At 29.3% G+C, this 22,479-nt stretch overlaps 2 protein-coding genes across 2 annotated transcripts in view; one reads left to right on the top strand and one right to left on the bottom strand.

Annotated features, from left to right (window-relative positions):
- Positions 1-9,117: 9,117 nt before the first annotated feature.
- Positions 9,118-22,479, bottom strand: part of LOC107605410 (ARM repeat superfamily protein) — a 43,605-nt gene continuing 30,243 nt past the window's right edge. The window contains exon 3 of the mRNA XM_016307291.3: positions 9,118-9,377. The gene's annotated coding sequence lies outside the window, so the exon portion shown is untranslated. The remainder of the gene's footprint in view (positions 9,378-22,479) is intronic.
- LOC107647669 (uncharacterized) lies at positions 11,662-13,833 on the top strand. The gene is made up of 2 exons (XM_088491153.1): positions 11,662-13,080; positions 13,165-13,833. The coding sequence occupies exons 1-2, from the start codon at positions 11,662-11,664 to the stop codon at positions 13,831-13,833; spliced, it is 2,088 nt and encodes a 695-aa protein (XP_088347279.1).

Genomic DNA, 22,479 nt, shown 5'->3' with positions numbered 1-22,479 from the left:
GCGTCTGGACTCTTAAAGCGGAGGGGTTACTGGATAGTGTTGTTGTATAATTTTGTTGTACAGTGATGTATATATATGTACTGGGAGCCATCTCGTTAGGCGTCCGGACTCTTAAAGCGGAGGGGTTACTGGATAGTGTTATTGTATAATTTTGTTGTACAGTGATGTATATATATGTACTTAGCTTTCTCTCCTTATAACTTGTCCTTTTTTATCCTCTTAGAGGTTTATGGAGAGGCAGGATTGTGTGTATGTACTTTTGGGTTTTGGATATGTATGTATATATGTGTAAATATTCTCCGGCCAGTCTTGACTTCGCAGGCTGAGTTAGGAGCTTGATATTTTGTATCTTTGGCACTCTATTCCCACTTCTGTTAGCCTATGTTTGATAGTTATGGTTTTCTTAGCACGTAAGTTAACTCGTTCCTTGAGCGTTGCGCCTTTATTGTGCGATTTTTATTTCCCCCTTTTCTTCAAGGCTCCTAGCATATTATAACTCTTCTGCTATTATATGTACTTATTTTATTTTAGAGGTCGTAATACCACATCACCTCTGTTTTACGACTTAAGCGTAAAGCTTTGTGTGGTAGGGTGTTACACAGAGAAACCCTTAATATAGTCCTGAACTGGACTGAAGAAAAAAGAGCAATTTTAGGATATTATCCTATTGCCAAAGAACAGCTAACAAAGCTGGTTATATTTCCAGATGCATCCCCATCGGACACCTATCAGTTTTTCCAGTATGGATTAATTGATACAATTTTAATTTTTAATGATCTAAAAATTATTAGTGAGTTTCCTGCAGGATTCGTTGATGCAGTGAAGAGATTTAAAAATATGATTGACAACGTAAATCCAAGGGATATATCCCTAAAATTTACGAACAGTCAACCTATTTTTAATGAAGAAGAAGAATGCTTGGTTCCAGCACACCAAGTAATATTCATGTCCGTCTTCCCAGGAAATTTTCAACCAATTGATCAAGTTCAAGATTTAACAATCTACAGTCATGAAGGAAGGCTAGCTAGCACACTAGCAAAGGTCTTCGAAAGAACTCAAAAGATAACAAGGGAATCTCACACAAGAATTAATTATAAAAGCAGAAATACTTTGCTTGTGTCTAGTAAAAGGAATGAAATTGAAGAAAGAGAGATGAGACTCTTAGTGGAATTTGAATCAGCATTCTACAACTTGTCTGGACTCTTAGAAAAGCTCCCTGAAGGGATAAAGAGGAATCTCTGCTATCTGATAAAAGAGAGAGAAGACCACAAGTGCCAGCTATGCGTCTCAGAGTTATCTGAAGAAAGCAATAATAAAACGGAATCAACCCACATGATAAAGGAAGAAGACAACGCATCTGAAGGACACATAATGAAAGAGGAAGACAGCACATCTGAAGCATCTCTCAACATTATTGCATAGTGACGTAAGCGCTTAGGTCATAGAGCACCAACAATGTAGCTGGTGCAAGATAATAAACAATGACGTAAGCAATGACGTCATAAGAAGGGTAAGGATGGGAATTGTCCATCAGACCCAACCATTATAAATAGGTTGCTTAGGCAATTGTAGAAGGCATCAGAAAATAGAAAGCAGGAGGCAAAGAGTACTCAAATGCTAGGATAGCAAGGAGGAAGCTGCCGAGGCGATTCTATGATCTGAAGAAGAATTCCCATTAGGGAAAAATAGTTCTAAACTCCCCTCTAGAGTTAGTATTTACAATCTCCCCTCTGGAGATAAAAACACCTTATGTAAAATATATTAAATAAAGGAAGTTTTTCTCCAGAAAGGTATGTATTCATTCTAGTCTTTCAATTATGAATTATTTAGAAAGTTTAGAATTAACAGAAGAATCTGATTATTATAGATTAACTGCTTTATTAGATAATGAAAAACAGGCTGTTTTAAAAACAGAATTAAATCTGAAATCAAACGAAAATTTTAATAAACAAAACCTTTTAAAAGAAGTTTTTAATAGAAAAAATATAATATACTATGGAAAAATTCAACTTGAAGCCCCTATAAAGATAAAATCCGCCAATGGAGAACTTGAAATAGCTTTGATAAATGATGAAGAATTAAGTAAACAGATTGAGAAAATTAAGGATCAACAAAAAAGATCTAAAATTGGATGGATTCATATTAGTACTATACAAGTCTTAATCAAATCTACATATATGAAAGGAATTAATTCACCAATAAGCTTAGCAATCTGTGACAAAAGAATTACTGATGACCCAATAGATCAAATAATTGGAATTGTTCATGGAAACTTGGCAAACGTAAATGTTAAATTTAATGCCCATCTGGGATATGCTATACCTTTATCAACTGAAAATCTTGGAAGATCTATAAGTCTGGCTTATAAATTTCACAGAAAGAATCTAATGGAACAAGATGATGAACCATTTTCAATTACATATGCAATAAATTATGCTTTAACAAATAGCCATCATAGTATAATATTTAAAAACAGAGAAAGAATTTATGTCGATGAATTATTTCAGAAAATTGTAAAAACAGAAATACCAAAATATAAAGCTATTGAAAACCCAGTTCTATTATTAAAAGAACCGTCAGAAAAATTAGTTTCATCGAATTTTCAAATTAGAGAATCTAAAATTAATAGCCCTTTAAGTCTATCTAAGTTGAAGATTAAAGAAGAAAATTTTGAAATAAAAGAATTAACAAAAAGGGTCGAAAAATTAAATGAAACCCTAAACACTAAATTATGACAATAAATAAAGAAGAAATATATGTAACTTATCAAGACAAGAAACAAGAGCTCTTTGAAAGAGAAAATCGTTTGAATTATTTACAGTTTTCTGAAATAAATCAAAGAGCATTTGAAGCTCTAAAAATAATCTATGACAAGTTAAAAAGAGAAGTTGAAGAGCTAGAAAAATTAATAGAATCTCTAGAAAATAATGATGAATCAATGATAGAGTTTGCAGAAATTTTAAAATAAATAATGAAGCATAAAAAGATTGAAAAATCAGAAAATAAAATAAAAAGAAAAAGGGCAGAAAAATTAAAAAGTAAAATAAAAGAGTATAAAAGGGAATTAAATAACCTTCAGATCGAAATTGATGACCTTATAATAAAAAGGATAGAAATAAGAATAAATATAAACAAGTTGGAATTAAACTTAAAAAATTTATAAATACCTGAAAAACCATATTATGACTTAAAAGAATTAAAACTGTTGAAAGAAAAAATGGAAAATGAAGTTGAAAAATTAAGAAGGTATTTAGAAACAACAGAAAGTGTAGAAATAAAAGAAGTTTTTGAGGATTTAAGAAATTATATTAAAGAAAAAGACAAACAGATAAAAGATTTTATATACAATAATCCATGCAAAAAAGAATATTATAAACTAAAACAAGATTGAAAACTATAAAAATGAAATTACAATATACAAGGACTAGTAAAAAGGATTGCAAAATTGATGAAATTACAATATACAAGGACTAGTAAAAAGGATTGCAAAATTGGTATCAGAGCCTAGTTAACGATTAAGGGTAACACTTTTTCTTTATGCAACACTTTTAGTGATACACTTTTAAACCAAATAAAAACAAAAATCTGTAAATCTGTACCAAAATGCATCTGTACACTAGATGGACCCGAAATAGAAATTCACCCTGTAATTATAAAGTATCAGTTTTACTTTTAAGATGTGTGTGGTTAAGAAGTTGCTAAAATTAATTTATCAATTTAAAAATACTTAAAGCCATTCTTAAACAATTGGTTAGATTAAAGATACCTATATTTTTATATAAAAATAAAGTATCTCGTATAAATGCTATTGGACAGAGATGGTATTTTTTAAAAAGAAATATAAATAATATTTTTTCTCAAATATTTTAATAAATATCAATCTTGCTAATATTTTTTAATTCTATTTGTATTTCAACGTTTTTAGAAAGACTAAATATTATTGTCACTTTTAATTCTATCTATTGAATATGTATGTATATTTTTTTAAACTAATTTTTTTCTTCAATTTAGTAGGAAAAAAAAGGATCTTACAGAAAGGTATAAGAATAAGAATTTGATAATGACGTGGAATGGAAAACATGATCATAATATGCTAAATCTGTCATGAATTAATTTTTTTATTTTTCTATTTTAAAATTATTATTTTTAACTATTTTTTATATTTATTCATGGTAAAAGGTTAAAAATATTATAAGAATTTGTCACATACAATATTTATTGCAATATCTTTATTAGTAATTTTCAATTGAGTTAAAATGGAATAACATTAAATCATTTTTGAACTGTTTGAGACAATATGGGAAAAAAAGTGTTATCATTACAAGAAATTACTAGAATAGCGACCGATTTTAGCGACTGATATAAGATTTATAGGTGGAAAAAAAATTTGGTCGCTAAGTTTTATTCAGCGATCGATTTTAGCGACCAACGAAAATGGCCAATAATAACAACCGATTTGGCGACTGATAATATTTTTCTTCGACCAAAATAAAATTGGTCGCTATTTTTTAGTTTAGTAACTAATTTAACAACCAAAACAGAAAATTTCGTCTTTAGTTCTTTTGATCCCAAAATCAGTCGCTATTTTAATTTAGCGACCGATTTAGCAACCAACAAAGAAATAGACTAAAACTAATTAGCCGCTAATTCAGTCGCTACGTTAAGTTAGCAACCAATTATAAAATATTTTAAAGATGTTAGGTCGCTATTTCTAAATTTAGCTATCAATTCATCCACAGAAATACAAAAACAGGTGTTATAAACTAATCGGTCGCTAAATCGTTCTCTAGTTTAAATAAAAGGAAGTTACCGAGTCAATCTAACCCTAACCTAGCCACGCCATCCTCACACTTCTCACTAACCCTAATGTGGCCACTGTCGGAAGCACAACACCCTCTTCATTTGCGTCGTCGTCACCGTCGCCGCCATCGTCTATTGCCTGAAGCCTTCAACCTTCTTTGTCATTGCTCACCTTCTCTGTCGCTAGCTCATTGTCTCTCACCTTCTTCTCGCTGTCAAGCTTTTACGATTTCTCTAAGCTTGATCTCGATCTAACTCTAACGATCTCTCTCACCTTGATTTCGACCTCACTTTCCGCTGCCGCTTTTAACTCACACCGCCTTTCCTTATTACTCCATCACAAGAATGTATTCTCTTTTTCTCCCCGTCGATTTGAGTTTTGGTGTGTTTGATTTGTTTTCTATGTGTAATTAATGGTTCTATTTTTACTGATTTTGAAATTGAACTTCGAATCAGAGAACAAGCATACAATTGTTATCGCAGAACTTTGCTTCTTGTTGTTGCATATAATCTGAGGAAGGACTTGGTGCAGCATGGAGAATATGAGTATTTTTGTGTGAATCAGCCTTTGAAAATGAAAAATGTAGGTGGGTATGAACAAATATTTTTGTTTTTTAAACATTTCTTTTATTTCTCTAAAGGAAAAATAAGCTCTCTTGCTCTCAAAGTAAAAGTGTGCATTTTTTTTCTCTTTGTAGGGCAAGAGAAAACTAGATGAAGATCAAGCATCAAAGATGGTGTCACATGGATTTATTTCAAATTTTGGATTTTGGAGCATTGAGAACTTGTCTTCCATAGATTTCTGAGAGGATGAGATTTCTAAATTGAATGTGGAATGATATATTGAACAACTTTAACAGTATGTATGTGTGGTAGTTTTCCTGAATATTAAGCAGTAACAAAGGAGCTTCATTTTGATTTATTGAGCATCTCCCGCCCTCTCTATCTATCTTGGAAAAGTTATTATGGTTTATTGTTTTTACTCATTTAGTGCACTCTGTTTCATTTTCGTTCTGATTTTAGTTTGTCACTCTACAGATTATTTGTACAAAATAATATAATTCCTTTCAATTTTTTCTGGCTGCTGATGCGTTAATTGTTAGGCTTTTAATATTATGTGCTAAATTCATTGGTGATATTGTGTGATCATGCAAAGAGATCTATGGCATAGAATCTGATTTAAACTTCACCTCCATTATGAATCAACATTCACTAGAGATAATTCTACAAAAATCACACTGATTGATTGTATTTACTCAGATTGCAATGATGATGTAGGATGATTGACAAAGAGTTCGAGAAAAGTTAAATGTAGATGCAACTAGAAAAGGTTTTGGAGAGCTAGCTCTTTGAAGTTGATAATGAGATAAAGAATACTAGTTCTTCTGCTGCTTGTTAAGTAAGAAATATTACACCAAATGTGTCCTGTAACTTGGTTGGCTATTTCAGTATCGTAAAGTTCACAAGTTTATTTCAACTACTAAGAGTGAGGGTGCAACAGTTTTAACTGGAGGGTCGGTCTCTTCTTGAAGTATGATATCATTACACTCTGATGTTTGCAATTGGGAATATCTTTAATGAATTTTCTTTCTTTAAATTAATTAATGACATTGACAGCACTTAAAGAACATTTCAAAGTCACACTTAAATGTTATGGTGTTATCTAGATTGAGGTTTGAGTTAAGTTTAAATTAAAGAGTTGTGGTTTAATGTGATTTTTTAAGGGGTCAATAATGAATCTTTGAGTAGTGTAGGTCTTGATTGATGCTTTGTAACTGTGGAGGAAAACTTTGAGGGTGCAACTTCAAGCTTCCAAAATCATCATCAGGCAACAAAAGCACAGTAATCGCACCACACACACGAACACCGTGGAAGTATGTGTCATTCATGCCTGACTTCAGGGAATAATACACCATTTCACCATTCCCCCTTGAGAAAACACCTTTGACAGAAATAAAATAGACACAATCACAACACAAGAATATAACGTGAAAACTCCAATTACCGGAGAAAAAACTACGGCCGTTGTCAAATGACAACCAGAGAACATCACTATGTGAAAATTGTTACAACACATAGACTTCTTTCTCTCACCGGCACCCCAGTACACCCACACTCTCTCAAAGCAAATATCTAACTACACCTCACAACACTCTTTAATCAAAGAATACAGAGGAAAAGAAAAATCAGATACAAGCTTAAAGTGTTTCTGACTGGTGCAAAAACAAATGGAGAACTTAGCCTCATATTTATAGCCTAGGCCACCCACTCCATTTGCTATCCTAAGCAATGTGGGACTAATTCAACCAAATCCTAACATTCAGTTGGTAAGAAGTTAAAAGATTAAGAATTCACCACTTGCCACTTAATAATGATTATATTACTGTTGATTAAAATTAATCAGATCTTGTTCCCCCTCTAATGCCATATTTATATATGGTACTTAGACATAATGAATATGACTCGTTCAATTCATACAAGAAAAGGTCTAATTCTGTCTCTAACTAGTTTGAAATTAAAATTGAAATTCAAGTCTTTTAATATGAAGATTTGTTGTGTTAAGGAATTGGCAAACATACGGAAAAAGTGTATACATGTTTTTTTTAGTATCCACCAACGTCATTCTTCTCTTTCTACAGTAACTAATGATCCTTTTTATATACATTTTCCCACCAAGTTTTCTTTTCTGATTATATTATATTATAGCATTTCATCATTTATACAGATCCCATTTTCATTTTCAAGCTCCCACAAATTTATTTCAATTCTCATCACCACTTGCATGTTTAGCTTCTTTGAAATAACTAATCACTTTAGCTTGTGGAACAAATTAGAGATGGAGTTGGAAGCTTGCTGTGATGTTGAAGTTGATATCAATAATGGAGAGGAAACTTTCTTGATAAACAAAGTGATTTGAAGCTCTTCTTTTTCTCTCTATTTTACTACTATTTTAGTATTTTTGCATACCTAGTAGACACTCTTATTATAGCATTACATTGCATCATGTCATCTAATTATGAATTTCACAAAGTGCAAAATACCAATAATTTTCCTTTTATCAAGCATGAAACTCCATGATTATCAGCACACTCATTCACTTGTACCATTTCTTTTAATGAACTATTTAACTAATTAATTCTATGATGGGTTAGTTAGAAGATAGTGTCCTCTAATCATGTTGATGTATGTAAGAAGTATTTTATTCTCTTCTTTAATGTAATGTCTTACTTTTATTAATAGTTATTTGTTGCTTTTACACTCAAGATATATTTACTTTTTTCATAAATTACTGCAGAATATTCTTACAACTTTGTGGCGTAAATTTAGCAACTTATTTGGCAATCTAGTTGGAGAACAAGTGAGATTCAAAGTTATATTCAATGACTTCCCAGGAGGTTCACATGATTTTGAGCTCGTGGCGTGGCTTTGCTATTATTATAGCACTAGCAGTAGCATGAGCATGGAGCTATTATCTACAACAAATGTAGCACTTCTATGTTCTGCTGCTGATTTTTTGTAGATTGAATCTGTGGAAGCACCAAGCTTGAAGCCTCATGTTGAGAAATTTCTTCAGGTGATTCGGTTCTGGACTTGGTGTGAGTTTCTTGAAGCATTGAAACAATGTACTATATTCATTGGGATTGTAAGTTACAAATGTAAATTTGGATTGTGGATCATAAAATTTGATGTATTTATGAATTTTGTCTCTTTTAATTTCTATATTTTAATATAGATATTGTGAATGTTTATGAATTTTGTCTCTTTTAATTTTTATATTTTGATATAGATATTATAAATAATTAGTAAAAATCTATAATTAGAAAATCAGTAACAACGACCGATTTAGCGATCGATATTAGATTTTTAGGTCAGATATCGGCGACCAATTTTATTAGCAACCAATTTAGCGACCGAGAAATTGGTCGCTATTTAACGACCGATTTTCTCGACTGTCAATTTAGCGACAAAAAAAGTGGTCTCCATTTAGTGACCGATTTTATTAGTGACCAATATCGTTTGATACTAGTTTGGTAGCATTAGCTGAATATCGGTCGCTAATGGTTAGCAACCGAAGTTCGTCGCTATTTTCAAGTTAGCGACTAAGGTTTTAGCGACTACTAGAATCGATCGCTAAATTAATCGTTGGCTATTTCGGTAATTTCTTATAGTGTATATTGTGCATGCTAAAAAAAATATGTTTTAAATATACTTTAAAAAACATGCAAATATTGCTAATATAAAAGACAACCCTTTGAAACCGCAATACCGGAAAAATTAAAGAAAATCAACCCTCAAGATGCACCGTAGTGTAGCACATGATGGGAAGAGAGTGGCCTAATTAATTAATTTTATGAAACCAATAACTAGATTAACATAAGAATATTTACACCAAAAAGTCAACAAAATTAAAAGCAAGTATGAGAAGATAGCATTACAAAATGAGAACCCCACAAGGACCATCACCTAACATTTACATAGTGGGGACAAAATGCCATACATACTTATTTGCAACAACAGCTCAGCCATGCACTCAAACCAGATCTAAGTTGTAACCCTTTCTTCCATCACATATGGATCTGCGAATAGTTGAAAAAGAAATATATATTATATACTACACTTCAGTAAACTTATTCATATGGCATTAAACTAATTGGAATAATTACTAGATGGCTATATCATTACTCGTTTTTCCAAGATTTCAACACATTTGTATATTTAATATTCAATTTTATTATCTTCTTTGCACAACTTTGCTTGTAATTATAGAGGGTAGTAAAATTAGTCTTTTTTAACAATAATAAGAATTCTTTTGATAATCTTGCATTTTGTACTACTAAAAGAAGTATAATACCTGCTCTTAATTCAACGTCTTTACTGAAATAAGATTGAACTGTATATTTAGCACATGTCTAATATTTTTTAACTGCAATTTACATCCTATATTGGTTTCAAGTTAAGCCACATATTATCCGATACTAATGATACACACACTTCTTTATCTTTCAATTTTGATTTTGTCAAAATTTCTAACAATATAAGAAATGAAAAATTTATGCCTCAGAGTGATATATCATAAGACCTCAAAATTCATAATCCAAATGGAATCATCATAGACAAAATTCACATAATTTTCATCATATATATCATAAAAATATCTTCATAAATAATAGCAGTAGTTCTTTATCAATATCTTTACTTTTGTCTTCGTTTTTCCTCTTGATTGTTCTCTTTATAAGAACCTATAATACATCTTCATATGCCCCGACTTGCCACATTGGTGACAAATAAATTCCTTTTTTGACTTGTACTTTCCTCTTGACTTGTTTTGACTCTATGACTTGTTAGAACTGTAAAATTTTCTACTTTGATTTCTCTCTCGTGACTCTAAAACAAGTGCTTCTGGCTAGGAGGAGACATTATTTAATCAAACCTCACTCTTCTTCTGACTTCTTCATTCAACATGCTCTTTTTAATTATTGTTAATGTCAACTTTTCATTTGGAGTTGAGTTAGTCAATGTTACAACCAAAACTTTTCAATTATCAGGCAAAGAGTTCAACAATAATAAGGCTTGCAACTCATCATTCAAAATAATTTCATTCTTTGTTAATTGGCTCACCGTCTCGTGAAAAATGCTCAAATGCTCCAACATTAATTTACCTTTAATATTCTTCATATTGACAAGCTTCCTAATTAAGAATGCTTTAGTTTAATTTGTACATTCTTCCTCTCATATAATTCCTTCAATTTCTTCCACATACATCTTCTCGGCATTTGTTTTGGTGTCAATTTGTGGATACACGCTAAGATCAAACCATTGCCTAATTAAAGCAACTGCCTTCTGATTTAGCTTCTTCCATTCAGCATCGAATTTGGTACCTTTAGATTTATTCCCCTTCATAGAATCATATAAGTCCTTGTTATACAATATATCTTCCATGAGGGTCTTTCAAATCAAATAATTTTGGGAATTCAATTTAACCATATTTGGCCCATAAATATTTTCTTTCATTTGATCGGCACAAAGATAAACAATACCACTTTGTTGAAAAAAATGTGGTTCAATAAGAATCTCTCTGATAACAGAAGCACCAAAAATAATTTTTTTCACAATTTGTGCGATTAAATAATATAAGTAATACTAAAGATATTCTAAATAGCAGATATATTGGTAGAAATTAAATAATCAAAACTAGAATTTTATCGTGGAAAAACTCTCAAAAAAGGACAAAAATTCATGAGACTTAATCCACTAAAATCTTCTACAATCAAAATAATTGATACATAATCAGTCTTCCTAATAGCATTAGGACATTTCAATATTCAACAAAATACATTATTAAAACTGATAGAATTAACATAAATTCTTCATAAAATAAATATCTTAAATTAAGACAAAAAAAAATAATACAACTAACAAATTATATTTTAATAAAATAACGTAATAAAATTTTATAAAAAAATAAAATAAGTTCATCAGTTTAATGTGATGAAAATGGCACTCCTCTTTCCTCCAACAACTTCTTCCTTTCGATGCTGGAAACTCTCCTCTTCTTTACTGTTTCGTTTCTTTCTTTTAAAAAATAGGGACACACGCTCTCTCTTTAATTTTTTTTCTTTTACTTGGCCGAAACCATTTCTTTTTTTAATTTGTGATCCCTTGGATCCACCAAAAGAAACTTTAATTTAAAGGCTCACATGCATGAATTACGCGTCAATGGGTTGGAAAATCGAAGTCAATGGGTTGAAAAATCGAAGTGAAGAATTGTGTTCTGCAATTGCAAGTTAGACCATTTCATCACTTTCAAAGTTATCATTTTAGTGTCTTTCATTCAGAGAGCAAAAAAAAAGGGGTCCTAAAATGGCAAATGTAGGCCCTTTGGAACAAGCCTCAACTTCTAGAAATATAACCACGCTTTACCAAGCAATTCAACAAGATTCAAGCATTTTGGAAGGAATCGATGCAATGTTGGAACAAGCTGCAATTTCTGGAAATAAGCTCCACCCAGCAATTAAACAAAATCCAAGCATTCTGGAGGAAATCAATGCAACGGTGGAACAAGCTGCAACTTTTAGAAATATAAACTTGCTCTACCTAGCAATTCAACAGAATCGAAACATTTTGGAGAAAATCAATGCAATGCTGCAACAAGATACAACTTCAAAAAATATGAACATGCTCTACATAGCAATTCAACAGAATCCAAGCATTCTGGAGGAAGTCAACACATTGCTGGAACATGTTGCAACTTATAGAAACATAAACTTGCTCTACCAAGCAATTCAACGGGATCCAAGCATTTTGCATGTAGTCGATGCAATGTATGAACTGGCTACAACTTCTGAAAACACAAATATGTTTTACCAAGCAATTCAACAGAATCCATACATTCTGGAGGTAGTCATTGCAATGAGGGGGATTGCAACTTTTGGAAATATAAGCATGCTCTCCCAAGCAATTGAACAGGATCGAAGCATTCAGGAGGAAGTCAATGTAATGTTGAAACAAGCTGTAACTTCAACAAATATGAACATGCTCTACCGAGCGATTCAGCAGAATCCAAGCATTCTCGAGGAAGTCGATGCAATGCTGGAACAAGCTGCAACTTGTAAAGATATAAACATGTTCTACCGGACAATTCAACATAATCCAAACAATCTGCAAGTAGTCAATGCAATGCTGGTGCTGGTACGTGCTGCAACTTCTGGAAATATAAACATGCTCTACCGAGCAATCCAACAGAATCCAAACATTCTGGAGGAAGTGGATGCAATTCCTTTTGTGAACACTCCCTTGCATATTGCTGCTTCTGCCGGGCACGTCGAGTTTGCCATCGAGATTATGGGATTGAAACCTTCATTTGGTTTCAAGCTGAATCCGCAAGGATTGAGCCCCATCCACGTTGCTTTGCATAACAATCATTACAGTCTGGTTGATCGCCTTGTAGAAATTAATAAAGACCTGGTCCGAGTCAAAGGGAAGGAACGCCTCACTCCTTTGCATCTTCTGTGCCTATCTGGTTCTGAGGAAAACATCAGGCTTCTAACTCATTTCCTCCATATATGCCCGGATTCTATCAAGGATGTGAATGTAAGAAAGGAAACTGCACTCCACATTGCCCTGAGGTGTGGAAACCTGAGTGCCCTTGAAAAATTGGTTGACTGGCTCAAAGAAAACACCTTCAACAGTGCAGACGATTCAGAACGCTCCATCCTGAACAGTAGGACTGTAGACGGCAACAACATTTTGCACCTTGCAACACTCTGCGGTAATACACAGGTATATATATAGCAATAAAGTATTGAATTGAAAGTATTTAAATAGTGAAATAACTGTGTTGTTTATTGGACCTCTAATACCCAGGCTGTTACGTTATTGATTGGAAGTAAAAAGATGGAGAAAAATGCCAAGAATTCTTGGAACCAAACAGCATTAGACCTAGCTATAGCTAATTCTTATCCAGAGATTGAAAGAATACTAGAGGGAGCTAAAGCAAAACGTGGGGAAGCAACTAATCATGGCGGTCGTCATCCCAACTTAATGAAAGCAGTACTAGTATTTCAGAGAAAGAAATGGCGTCGCCTTAGAAATAGCATGTCTTCAGAACAACGTGATGCATACATGGTAGTTGCTGCTCTTATTATAACCAGCATCTATCAGACAGCATTGAGTCCACCAGGTGGACTCTATCAGCCTGACAATAATCTCAACCCTACTACTTCATCATTCTCTCTCAATTCTACAAACACCGCTACTGTGCATAGGATACCGGGGATAGCAAGCATGGAACCCTTTGATTTCATTGTTTTATCAGTGATCAACACTGTGATCCTTTTCTTGGCAACTATAATAATCTTTATTGTAATGCCAAATGGGATCATCGGCTACATTCTTGGCCCGCTGTTGACGTTACTTGTCATAACTTATGCCTGGTCTATTGACATGATATCACCCACCGGTGAGGGATATAGTTCCTATGCACTTATCGTTATTGCTTTACTACTATATCTTATATCTTTTGGGAGTCTTTAGATAAAGATGTTAAAAACGTCTTTTTTTTTTTTAAGATATTTTTTAAAAATTAAAATTTAACACATATAATCAATTAAATTGTATTATTTTTATTAAAATTAGACTGGACAAATTAATTTAGTAAAAAAAATTAATAAATTAAATTTTAAAACGGTATAAATTAATATTTTTTATAAAAAATTATTACAATATTCCTATTATAAAACACAACTAAAATATCTCTATTTTATATATATATATTTTAAAAATTTTAAATTCTAACCCTATAACAATAGAAAAGAAAATGGCTAAAATTTAGAATTCTCAAAATTAATATATATAATAAAAGTATTTTAGTCATTTTATATAATAGAGATATTGTAGTCATTTTTTATAAAAAATAATATTAATTTAAACAAATTCAAAATTTAATTCACTATTTTTCGGTCAAATTAATTTGTCTAACCTAATTTTAACAAAAATAACATAATTTAAATAATTATATGTGTTAAATTTTAATTATTAAAAATATCTTTAAAAAAAAACATTTTTTGCATCTTTATGATAGCACTAGCATCTCCCATACCTTTTTTATAGGTGGATACCCGACCCGGAAAAAAAAATCGTGGTTTAGTAGTGCCTTAAGCATTCTTTGGATTTAGATAGCTCTAAATGTGGCCAGTTCCGTATATGTAACTTTTTCATCACTAGCTAGTAGCTATGGGTTTGCTTCAATCATTACCAACAATTTTAGTGTTAACCATTCTTATTTCTAATAACAATCTAAACTCACTTCAATAAAAAATCTATGACATTTAGTTATATATTTAAATATCATACAATTTATAATAATTTATATCAAATAATTAATTATTAAAAGTATTTTTAATTTATTTTTTTTAATTCATTAAATATAATTCATTACAGTAAATTAATTATATCAACTAATTGATTTGATTAGATATTTATCACACAATTTATTATAATTTATATCAATTAATTAATTATAATTCATTATATCGATTATTTTAATTTATTAATTTATAAGGTGCATATTAAAATAGATAATTTGTTATTTATTCTAATTGAATATAATAAACACAGATTAATTTAGTTAACTAAATCATTGTCTCCTAAGAAAGTGTTTCTTTATTTGTCTTTTAATTCATTAAATTTGATCAACTATTTATTTATTTTTTTTTTGAATTTAATAAATTAAATCAAATCAAATCAATTATATTAATTATTTGTATTAGCTAATTGATTTGATTAATTCTTAAAAATATTTTTATTTGATTGGTTTTATTTATTTAAATATATTAAATATAACTAATCCATTATTTAATTTTATTATGATAAATATTAAATTCTTTTTCTAATATAAAAATATAAAATTTTATTCCTTTAATTTTTATTTTATCATTATAAAAGGTCATAAATATTAGAAGAGGATCTCATTTTTTTTATTAATTATATTTTTATTTGGTAGTTTTTACAATAATTTTTTTCTTCCTATGAGACGTCGTGGTAAGAATGCAACTATCGACTTATTGTGGATACAAGTCACCAGACCCTCCAACTTCCACTTAGAGCTATATATAATATGTTAACCATGAAGTATTCATAGTCACCAAAAACAAAACCATGAAGTATTCATGGACCATATGGTTGACAAGTTCTCAAGTTGGAGTTTATGAAAAACCTATCCCTGACAATTTTAACATGGACTATGAACACTGAAAATGTGTTGGGATAGAAATTCAATAGCCAAATATTCAAAATATTATGGATATAAGATCAATCTATAGTGGATAAGAAAAATTACTTTTGAAATGTTAATCCGAATTATATAAATTTATTGTTGTCACTACCTTTTTTTATAATTATTTTTTGGTCTCTAGGTTTGCTGTAGCTATAAAAGATTTGAATATTTAGGTCATGAATGTGGTTTCAATAGATTCTCTAGATACACTTCCTATATTATATATGAACGCGGTCTTTTTGGCATGTATCACGATTGGTGTAAATTGTTTAGCACTTATCCTAGGTCCTACGATTTTCTCCATGCATATTATCTGTTTTCAAGACTCAAGAAAATGTGTGTATAATTAATTCATTTCTCATTCATCAAAACCAATAGTTTGTCAGATCATATCAACAGATCCAGAAAATTTTAGTAGTGGGGCAAAATTTATATAACATAGTAATAATTTTTATAATAAAAATAATATGTATATTAAAAAATTAAATATTAAATTATCTATTAATCACTATATATCTATGTATAAATACATATATTGTTTAACTTATTTTTATTGTGTATTTTATATTTTAATATATATTTTAATAGATAATTATTTTTTATTATATATAGCATAATTATTGTTATGATTATATTTTATTATTGTAAAATATGATTAGCCTTCAAAATATCTAATATACAAATTAAAACACTAAAATAGTAATTTAAATAATAATATATAATTTAAAATTCTATTATTTTAGGTTTTATATTTTTAAAAAATTAAGTAATTTTTCTCTTTAACACTGCTATCGAAATTTCTCTCTTTCCATATATATTACTAAACAATTATTTAGAAATTCACTTCCCAACACAATTAGAAACCGACTCTTATTGATATTCATAGTTACAAAAGTTCTTTCAATTAATACAGTTGCTACACAAAAATTAAAGCTAATTTGAAAAGAAGATAAATAATATTTCTTTGAGTTAATTTTTAAAAAAGAACACTAATTTTATTTAAATCTGAGAATTGATCATTCTAACGAATATCTAATATAAAATTTTTAAATTTAATGATTAAATACCAAAAGTTGAATAAAAAATGATTGTGGGGTCAAATTTAATAATTTAGTGGGGGCAAATAAATATTATTATCATATACTACTCAAAAAAATTCCAAATTGTAGTGGGGCGCTTGCCCCACACCTCTATACTTAGATTCGTCCCTTCTGTGTCATTTTGTTAATATATTTATTGGTCTCTTAGGTGCAATTTTCAAGTTGTTGTGGCTGAGATTGATCAAATTCTGAGACCCAAAAGTATACTTATTATTCGAGACACTGCTGAGGTAATTAATGAGCTTGAGAGCATGATGAAGTCTATGAATCGGAAGGTTTGCATGACTTACACTAAAGAAAACGAAGACTTTTTAGGTGTTTGAAAGTCTACGTGGCGGCCTACAAAGATTGTGACGCTCGAATATGTTGTTTAATTGATAGAATGGATAGGTGAATTTTGAATTATGACTTAGAAAAATTCTTGTGTAATTATACTTCCATATTTATCTATGTATCATAGTAGTTAAACATTCATGTATTTGACTTTTTTTTTATTTGGTTATTGATTTTGATCTCTATTTATAGGTTGGTCTATTTTGCTATAACATGGTGATATAGATAAAGAAATTTCATCACATTTTTAAAAATATAGAGGTTCTCGCCTTAGAAGTCAAATGATTAAGATTCTGGACTGTTGTATAACGAAGTAGATAGTATTTATGTAATTGAATATTTCTAAAGGAACAATATATTGGAAACATAGACTAAAAAAATTAGAAGAATTAATATTATTAGTATAGAAATTGAAAAAAATTATTAAATTATACGGTTTAAAAATAAGGCCATTTAAATTTATAGTTAAATTTTTTCAATTTATATTTATAATCCAAACTTAACAATAATTTATAATATGATTTCACAAGTTATAAAATGTGATATTAGTCATTATTATATATATGAAAAATGTGACTCATTTAGTATTTAAATATTTTATTTTTGATTAATATTATTATAATAAAATACATGTAACTTTATAAGAATGATAACATGAATTTTGGTTATCTAAGAATTGACTAAGTGGCTGGTATAATTCCACGTCACGAACCGACGAATACTAACAATTAGAATGATAAAAACAAACAAACAGCCAAATAGATATTTATAGAGATTAATCGCGATTTGGGACTTAATAGAAATATGTCAAATTTTTATGGGTGGGATTGTGGGAACCTATCTACGTAAAATAGACGGGGAAGGGGATATAGTTACCCTTTCTATAAGACCTGTTAAAACAACGCGAATATAAAATTACCGATTTTTTTTAATAGATATATTTTTGAATTTAGTAACCTTAATTCTTGCCTCCAATTCGAACACTTTTTTTTAGACACATCCTTAGTCTTGATTTTGCATCTCTCTCTTATTCATTTTCTCTACCTCTTAAATTTGTCACTACATCACTTAGTTTCGTTCTAAAAAATTATGTTATGTAATTTGTTAGAAGATATTTTTATATTTTTTTAAAATGTTATTTATCATAATGAATATATTATGAATTGTGTTGAATTATATTGAATTAATTATTTTATGGTTATTATATTATGACTTTTTTATTTAAAAGAAAATTAAAAAAATATCTATAGATAACTATGGCATCTGTATTCCTTAAGGGAATAATTAAAGAGGGACTTACGACAGAAATGTAGAGGGGACAAAGGGTATTTTTTTTAAAAAAAAATAGGAGTAAAGGACGGGAATAAAAGTCTGCCGCGTCCATACGAACATCCATTATCACCTCTAACTAACAACAGAAATTCAATTTGAGCCGATTTGAGATGGGACACGTGGACTTCATCTGCATTGAGTCCCAAGATAATGAACCTAATTCTGATTTGAAATTCGGACGATAAACCTAGGTTAATTTTGCTCATTTGAATTAATGTTTTTAGTCATTGTTACAAAACATACTATACTATTAAATATTATTATATATAAAAGTTAGTTATTCTTACCAGAGATTTTTTAATCAAACTAACAAATTTTAATTATATTTTTTCTCTTTTAGTCTAAATATTATTTGGTAACGTAATAAAACAAACAAACAAACAAATAATAATAATAATAATAATAATAATAATAATAATAATAATAATAATAATTAAAAAGTCATCGAAATATATACATGATAATACATATATTAAAGATAATTATATATAAAAAAATTTATTTTTAATAAAGTTAATTTATATGTAAATTAACTAATTTTTATAACATATGATTTATAACATAATTTTTTCTCTATTTATATTATTAATATACAAAATAAACAACTCAAGTTAGGACAATAAATATAATATAAATATTCATTTATTTATTAGTATTAAAAAATATATAAATAGTAGAAATATGATTTTTTTTAGTAGAAAAATAATAGTAAAGGTTATTAATTAAGTTAATTACGTAACAAAAAAATTATGAATAATTTTTTAAATAATAATAGGAGAATAAGATCACTATTTTCACATACTACAATGTTTATAAAAAAAATTCGGATAATAAATCGCTCCTTAATAAATTATACATTAATCCTATCAAAAAAATAAATAAATTATATATTAATCTTGTCAAAAAAACAAATAAATTATACATTAGATATTATTATTTGTATACTAATTAATATATATATATATATATATATATAATCGATTATTAAGTTATAATTAATTTCTAACCCAATTTTTGTTAATTGAAATTTAAGTGATTGAAATTATTAAATACCAAATATTTTGCAGTTAACTAATTTTGTTTTTGTTATTAAAATTTAAAAAAGGTGAGTTGTTAATAAATTTTAAAGTCAAATTTAAATTTGTGTAAAAAATTATTTTTAATTTTATTTTATTGACCAAAATTAATTTTAAAATAAAATTTATTTTATACATCATATTATAAGATAGTGTAGTCATTCATTTTTTTTAATGGTAATTATTGTCAAATAAACTGGTATAAAAATAGAAGAAAAATAAATTTACCAATCTAGGAATAATAAATTTTTTTAATAGAATAAATTATATATATATATATTTAATACTAAAGTTATTATGATTTTTTTTTCATACAAATTAATATTCAACTATAGTGTTTTAGTAATATTACTAAGGATTATTAATCAATCTAATAGTTTTTGTAAAGAAATAAATCTATATATAAGTTTGAAAATTTGAAAATCATGTCATAAAATGTGAAATATTAACCAGTAACAACGTTGATCATATTGTTTTGACTTCATGAATGAATATGATACCAATAAATAAAGTTGTCACATTTAAGTTTCAACAAAGACAAATCTCCACAGCCAATGAGTTATAACTCAAATGGTATAGTCTCCCCATACTCAATTAAGAGGTTACGGGTTCGAGTCTCCTATCTTTGGTAAAAAAAAAAAAAGACAAATCTCCACAAGTATTGCTATCAATGATAATTATTCTACTTTCAAGACAAATACTATTTTTTTCACTGTATTTTCCAACTCGGCAAGGCGAGAACTAATCCACCATGGATTGAAGCTCCATTTATTAAGGGTCTATCGCTAACTAATGAGTTGTTATATACATAAGCAAAATTCAAAAATACTTCCATAAATAGACAAGTGAGATAAGTCTAACTATTCAACCAACTCAAATTAATTAAAATAAATTCTAATTATTTTTAATATTCTTAACATTAAAAATCGTTAACCTTTGATTTTAATTATAACTTTATAAAATATTTATAGTAATAATTGTTATATATGTTTTTTGTTTAATTTTTTAATAAAAACTTCATATATTTTTATTAATTATTCTGTACACTGCATGAGAACATTGTCAAATAAAATGGTGTAAGAAATTAAAAGAAAATATATTTAGTAATTTAGTAAAATAATAATTCATTTTACAATAAAATAAATTATATATCGAATAATAAAATTGTTATTAGTTTCTCTTCCAATAAACTCATACTCAACGATGGTGTTTCAGTAATGTTATTAAGGAATATTAACTAACTTAATAGTTTTTGTAATGGCATAAGTTTGAGTTTGAAAACTTAAAAACAATGTCATAAAATGTGAAATTTTAACAGGTAACAATATTGATGATATTGTTTTGACTTCAAGAATGAATATGATGCTAATAAATAAAATTATCGCAGGTAAATTCAACCAAAAACAAATTTCCATAAATATTGTTATCAATGATAAATTATTCTACTTAAAAAAAATCTATTTTTTTTCCTATGGTGTTTTTTTAACTGAACAGATCGAGAACTAATCCACTACGTATAGGGTTGGCAGTGAGGCGGGTTTTTGCCTTACCCGACCCTGCCCGACGTCCTTAAACTTCTCAACTACTCGCTCCACCTATACCTGCGGATAGTAAAATATTGTACCCTAACTCTTTCTTGTGGGTAGTAAAATGTTGTACCCTAACCCTTTCCTACGAGTACCCTCCCCACTCTTACCCGTCCTATAACAATTAAATAATACTTTAAGATTTATATATTCATACATAAACTAAGATAAAAAATTAAAATTTATACATAAATTAAATTGCAAACATAAAATTCATATAATGTCAAATAACATTAAATAAAAAAATTAATGTCTAATCACTACAAATTTAACATGAAGTGTATTAGCATTATTCTAAATGTCAATCTCAATATAGACTGTTGTTTTGTGCGTCTTCTCTAACATTACTAGCCATGAAATAATCTTAAAGCACCTATATTGAAAAAATTGAAAAATCTAAACAAATTATATATAAAGTACTTATTCAAAAAACTGAGCAAACTATTACAACATCAGTAATTAGATTCATTGCACATATATAAATCAATCAAAATCACAAAAGTTCTAATTCTCAATCAATATATATAAACTATTGCAACATGCCAACATTAGTAATTAGAACCCAAAGTCAATAACGATTTAAAATGAAAAATAAAGAATGAACTGTATGTAATGAGAACATTCACACTTCAATGAAGAATCAATCATAAAATATATTAATTTTTATATAAATAATCTTAGAATCAATCATGAAAAATATTAGTACATAATATGAACAAAAATTATTGAAATGTAGATTAGATCCACTGCACATATATAAACAAAATTGCAACTCAAATTCACAACTTCACCAATAAAATTACAACACAAACTCACAATTTCACCAAGTAGAGATTCAATGAAATATAGATTCAGTCATTCATAATGTGTGAGAGAGAGAGAAGAACTTATCCGTGGACAGATAAACAAAGGAGGAAGACAGCGACACGCTCAGGAGAAAGGAGCTCCGGTAACACACTCACACAAAGCTGCAGCGACGACCAAGTGATGAGCCTAGGAAGAAGAAAAGAAGAACTTAATAGACTCACAATGTGATGGGAGAGAGAGAGGGAGAGAGGAATTTACCTAGAGAAAAGGGACTTAATAGGAGAAAGGCGGCGACGGGCTTGAGAAATTTGCCTAGAAAAAAAAGAGCTCAGCGGGAAGATAGTCACGGACTCAACAACGACGGTGACGGACTCAGCAGCGGCGACAACAAGAGCTGTGAAAGTAGGCAGTGACGGGCTCAGTAGCGAGATGATGGAAGATGTGACGACAATGAGAGCTGTGAAATTTTCTGTAGAGAAGCCGAGAAGAAGATTCTGGATGGCTATGGAGTATGGACTCAGACTAATCCATAAAAGGTGTTTATACGTATATACCCTGGGGAGGGTACACCATAAACCCGACCCCGTTCTTCCCCGCTCGAACACTCGCCCTGAACGAAACCTGCCTTGCCTCGGGTCGAGTTATTATTCATCTTGACCCGTAGGGACGGA

The sequence above is a fragment of the Arachis ipaensis genome, chromosome B6, assembly GCF_059453495.1.
Source record: "Arachis ipaensis isolate K30076 ecotype BB chromosome B6, ASM5945349v1, whole genome shotgun sequence".
NCBI lineage: Eukaryota > Viridiplantae > Streptophyta > Magnoliopsida > Fabales > Fabaceae > Arachis > Arachis ipaensis.
This window is presented reverse-complemented; position numbering and strand designations above follow the sequence as displayed.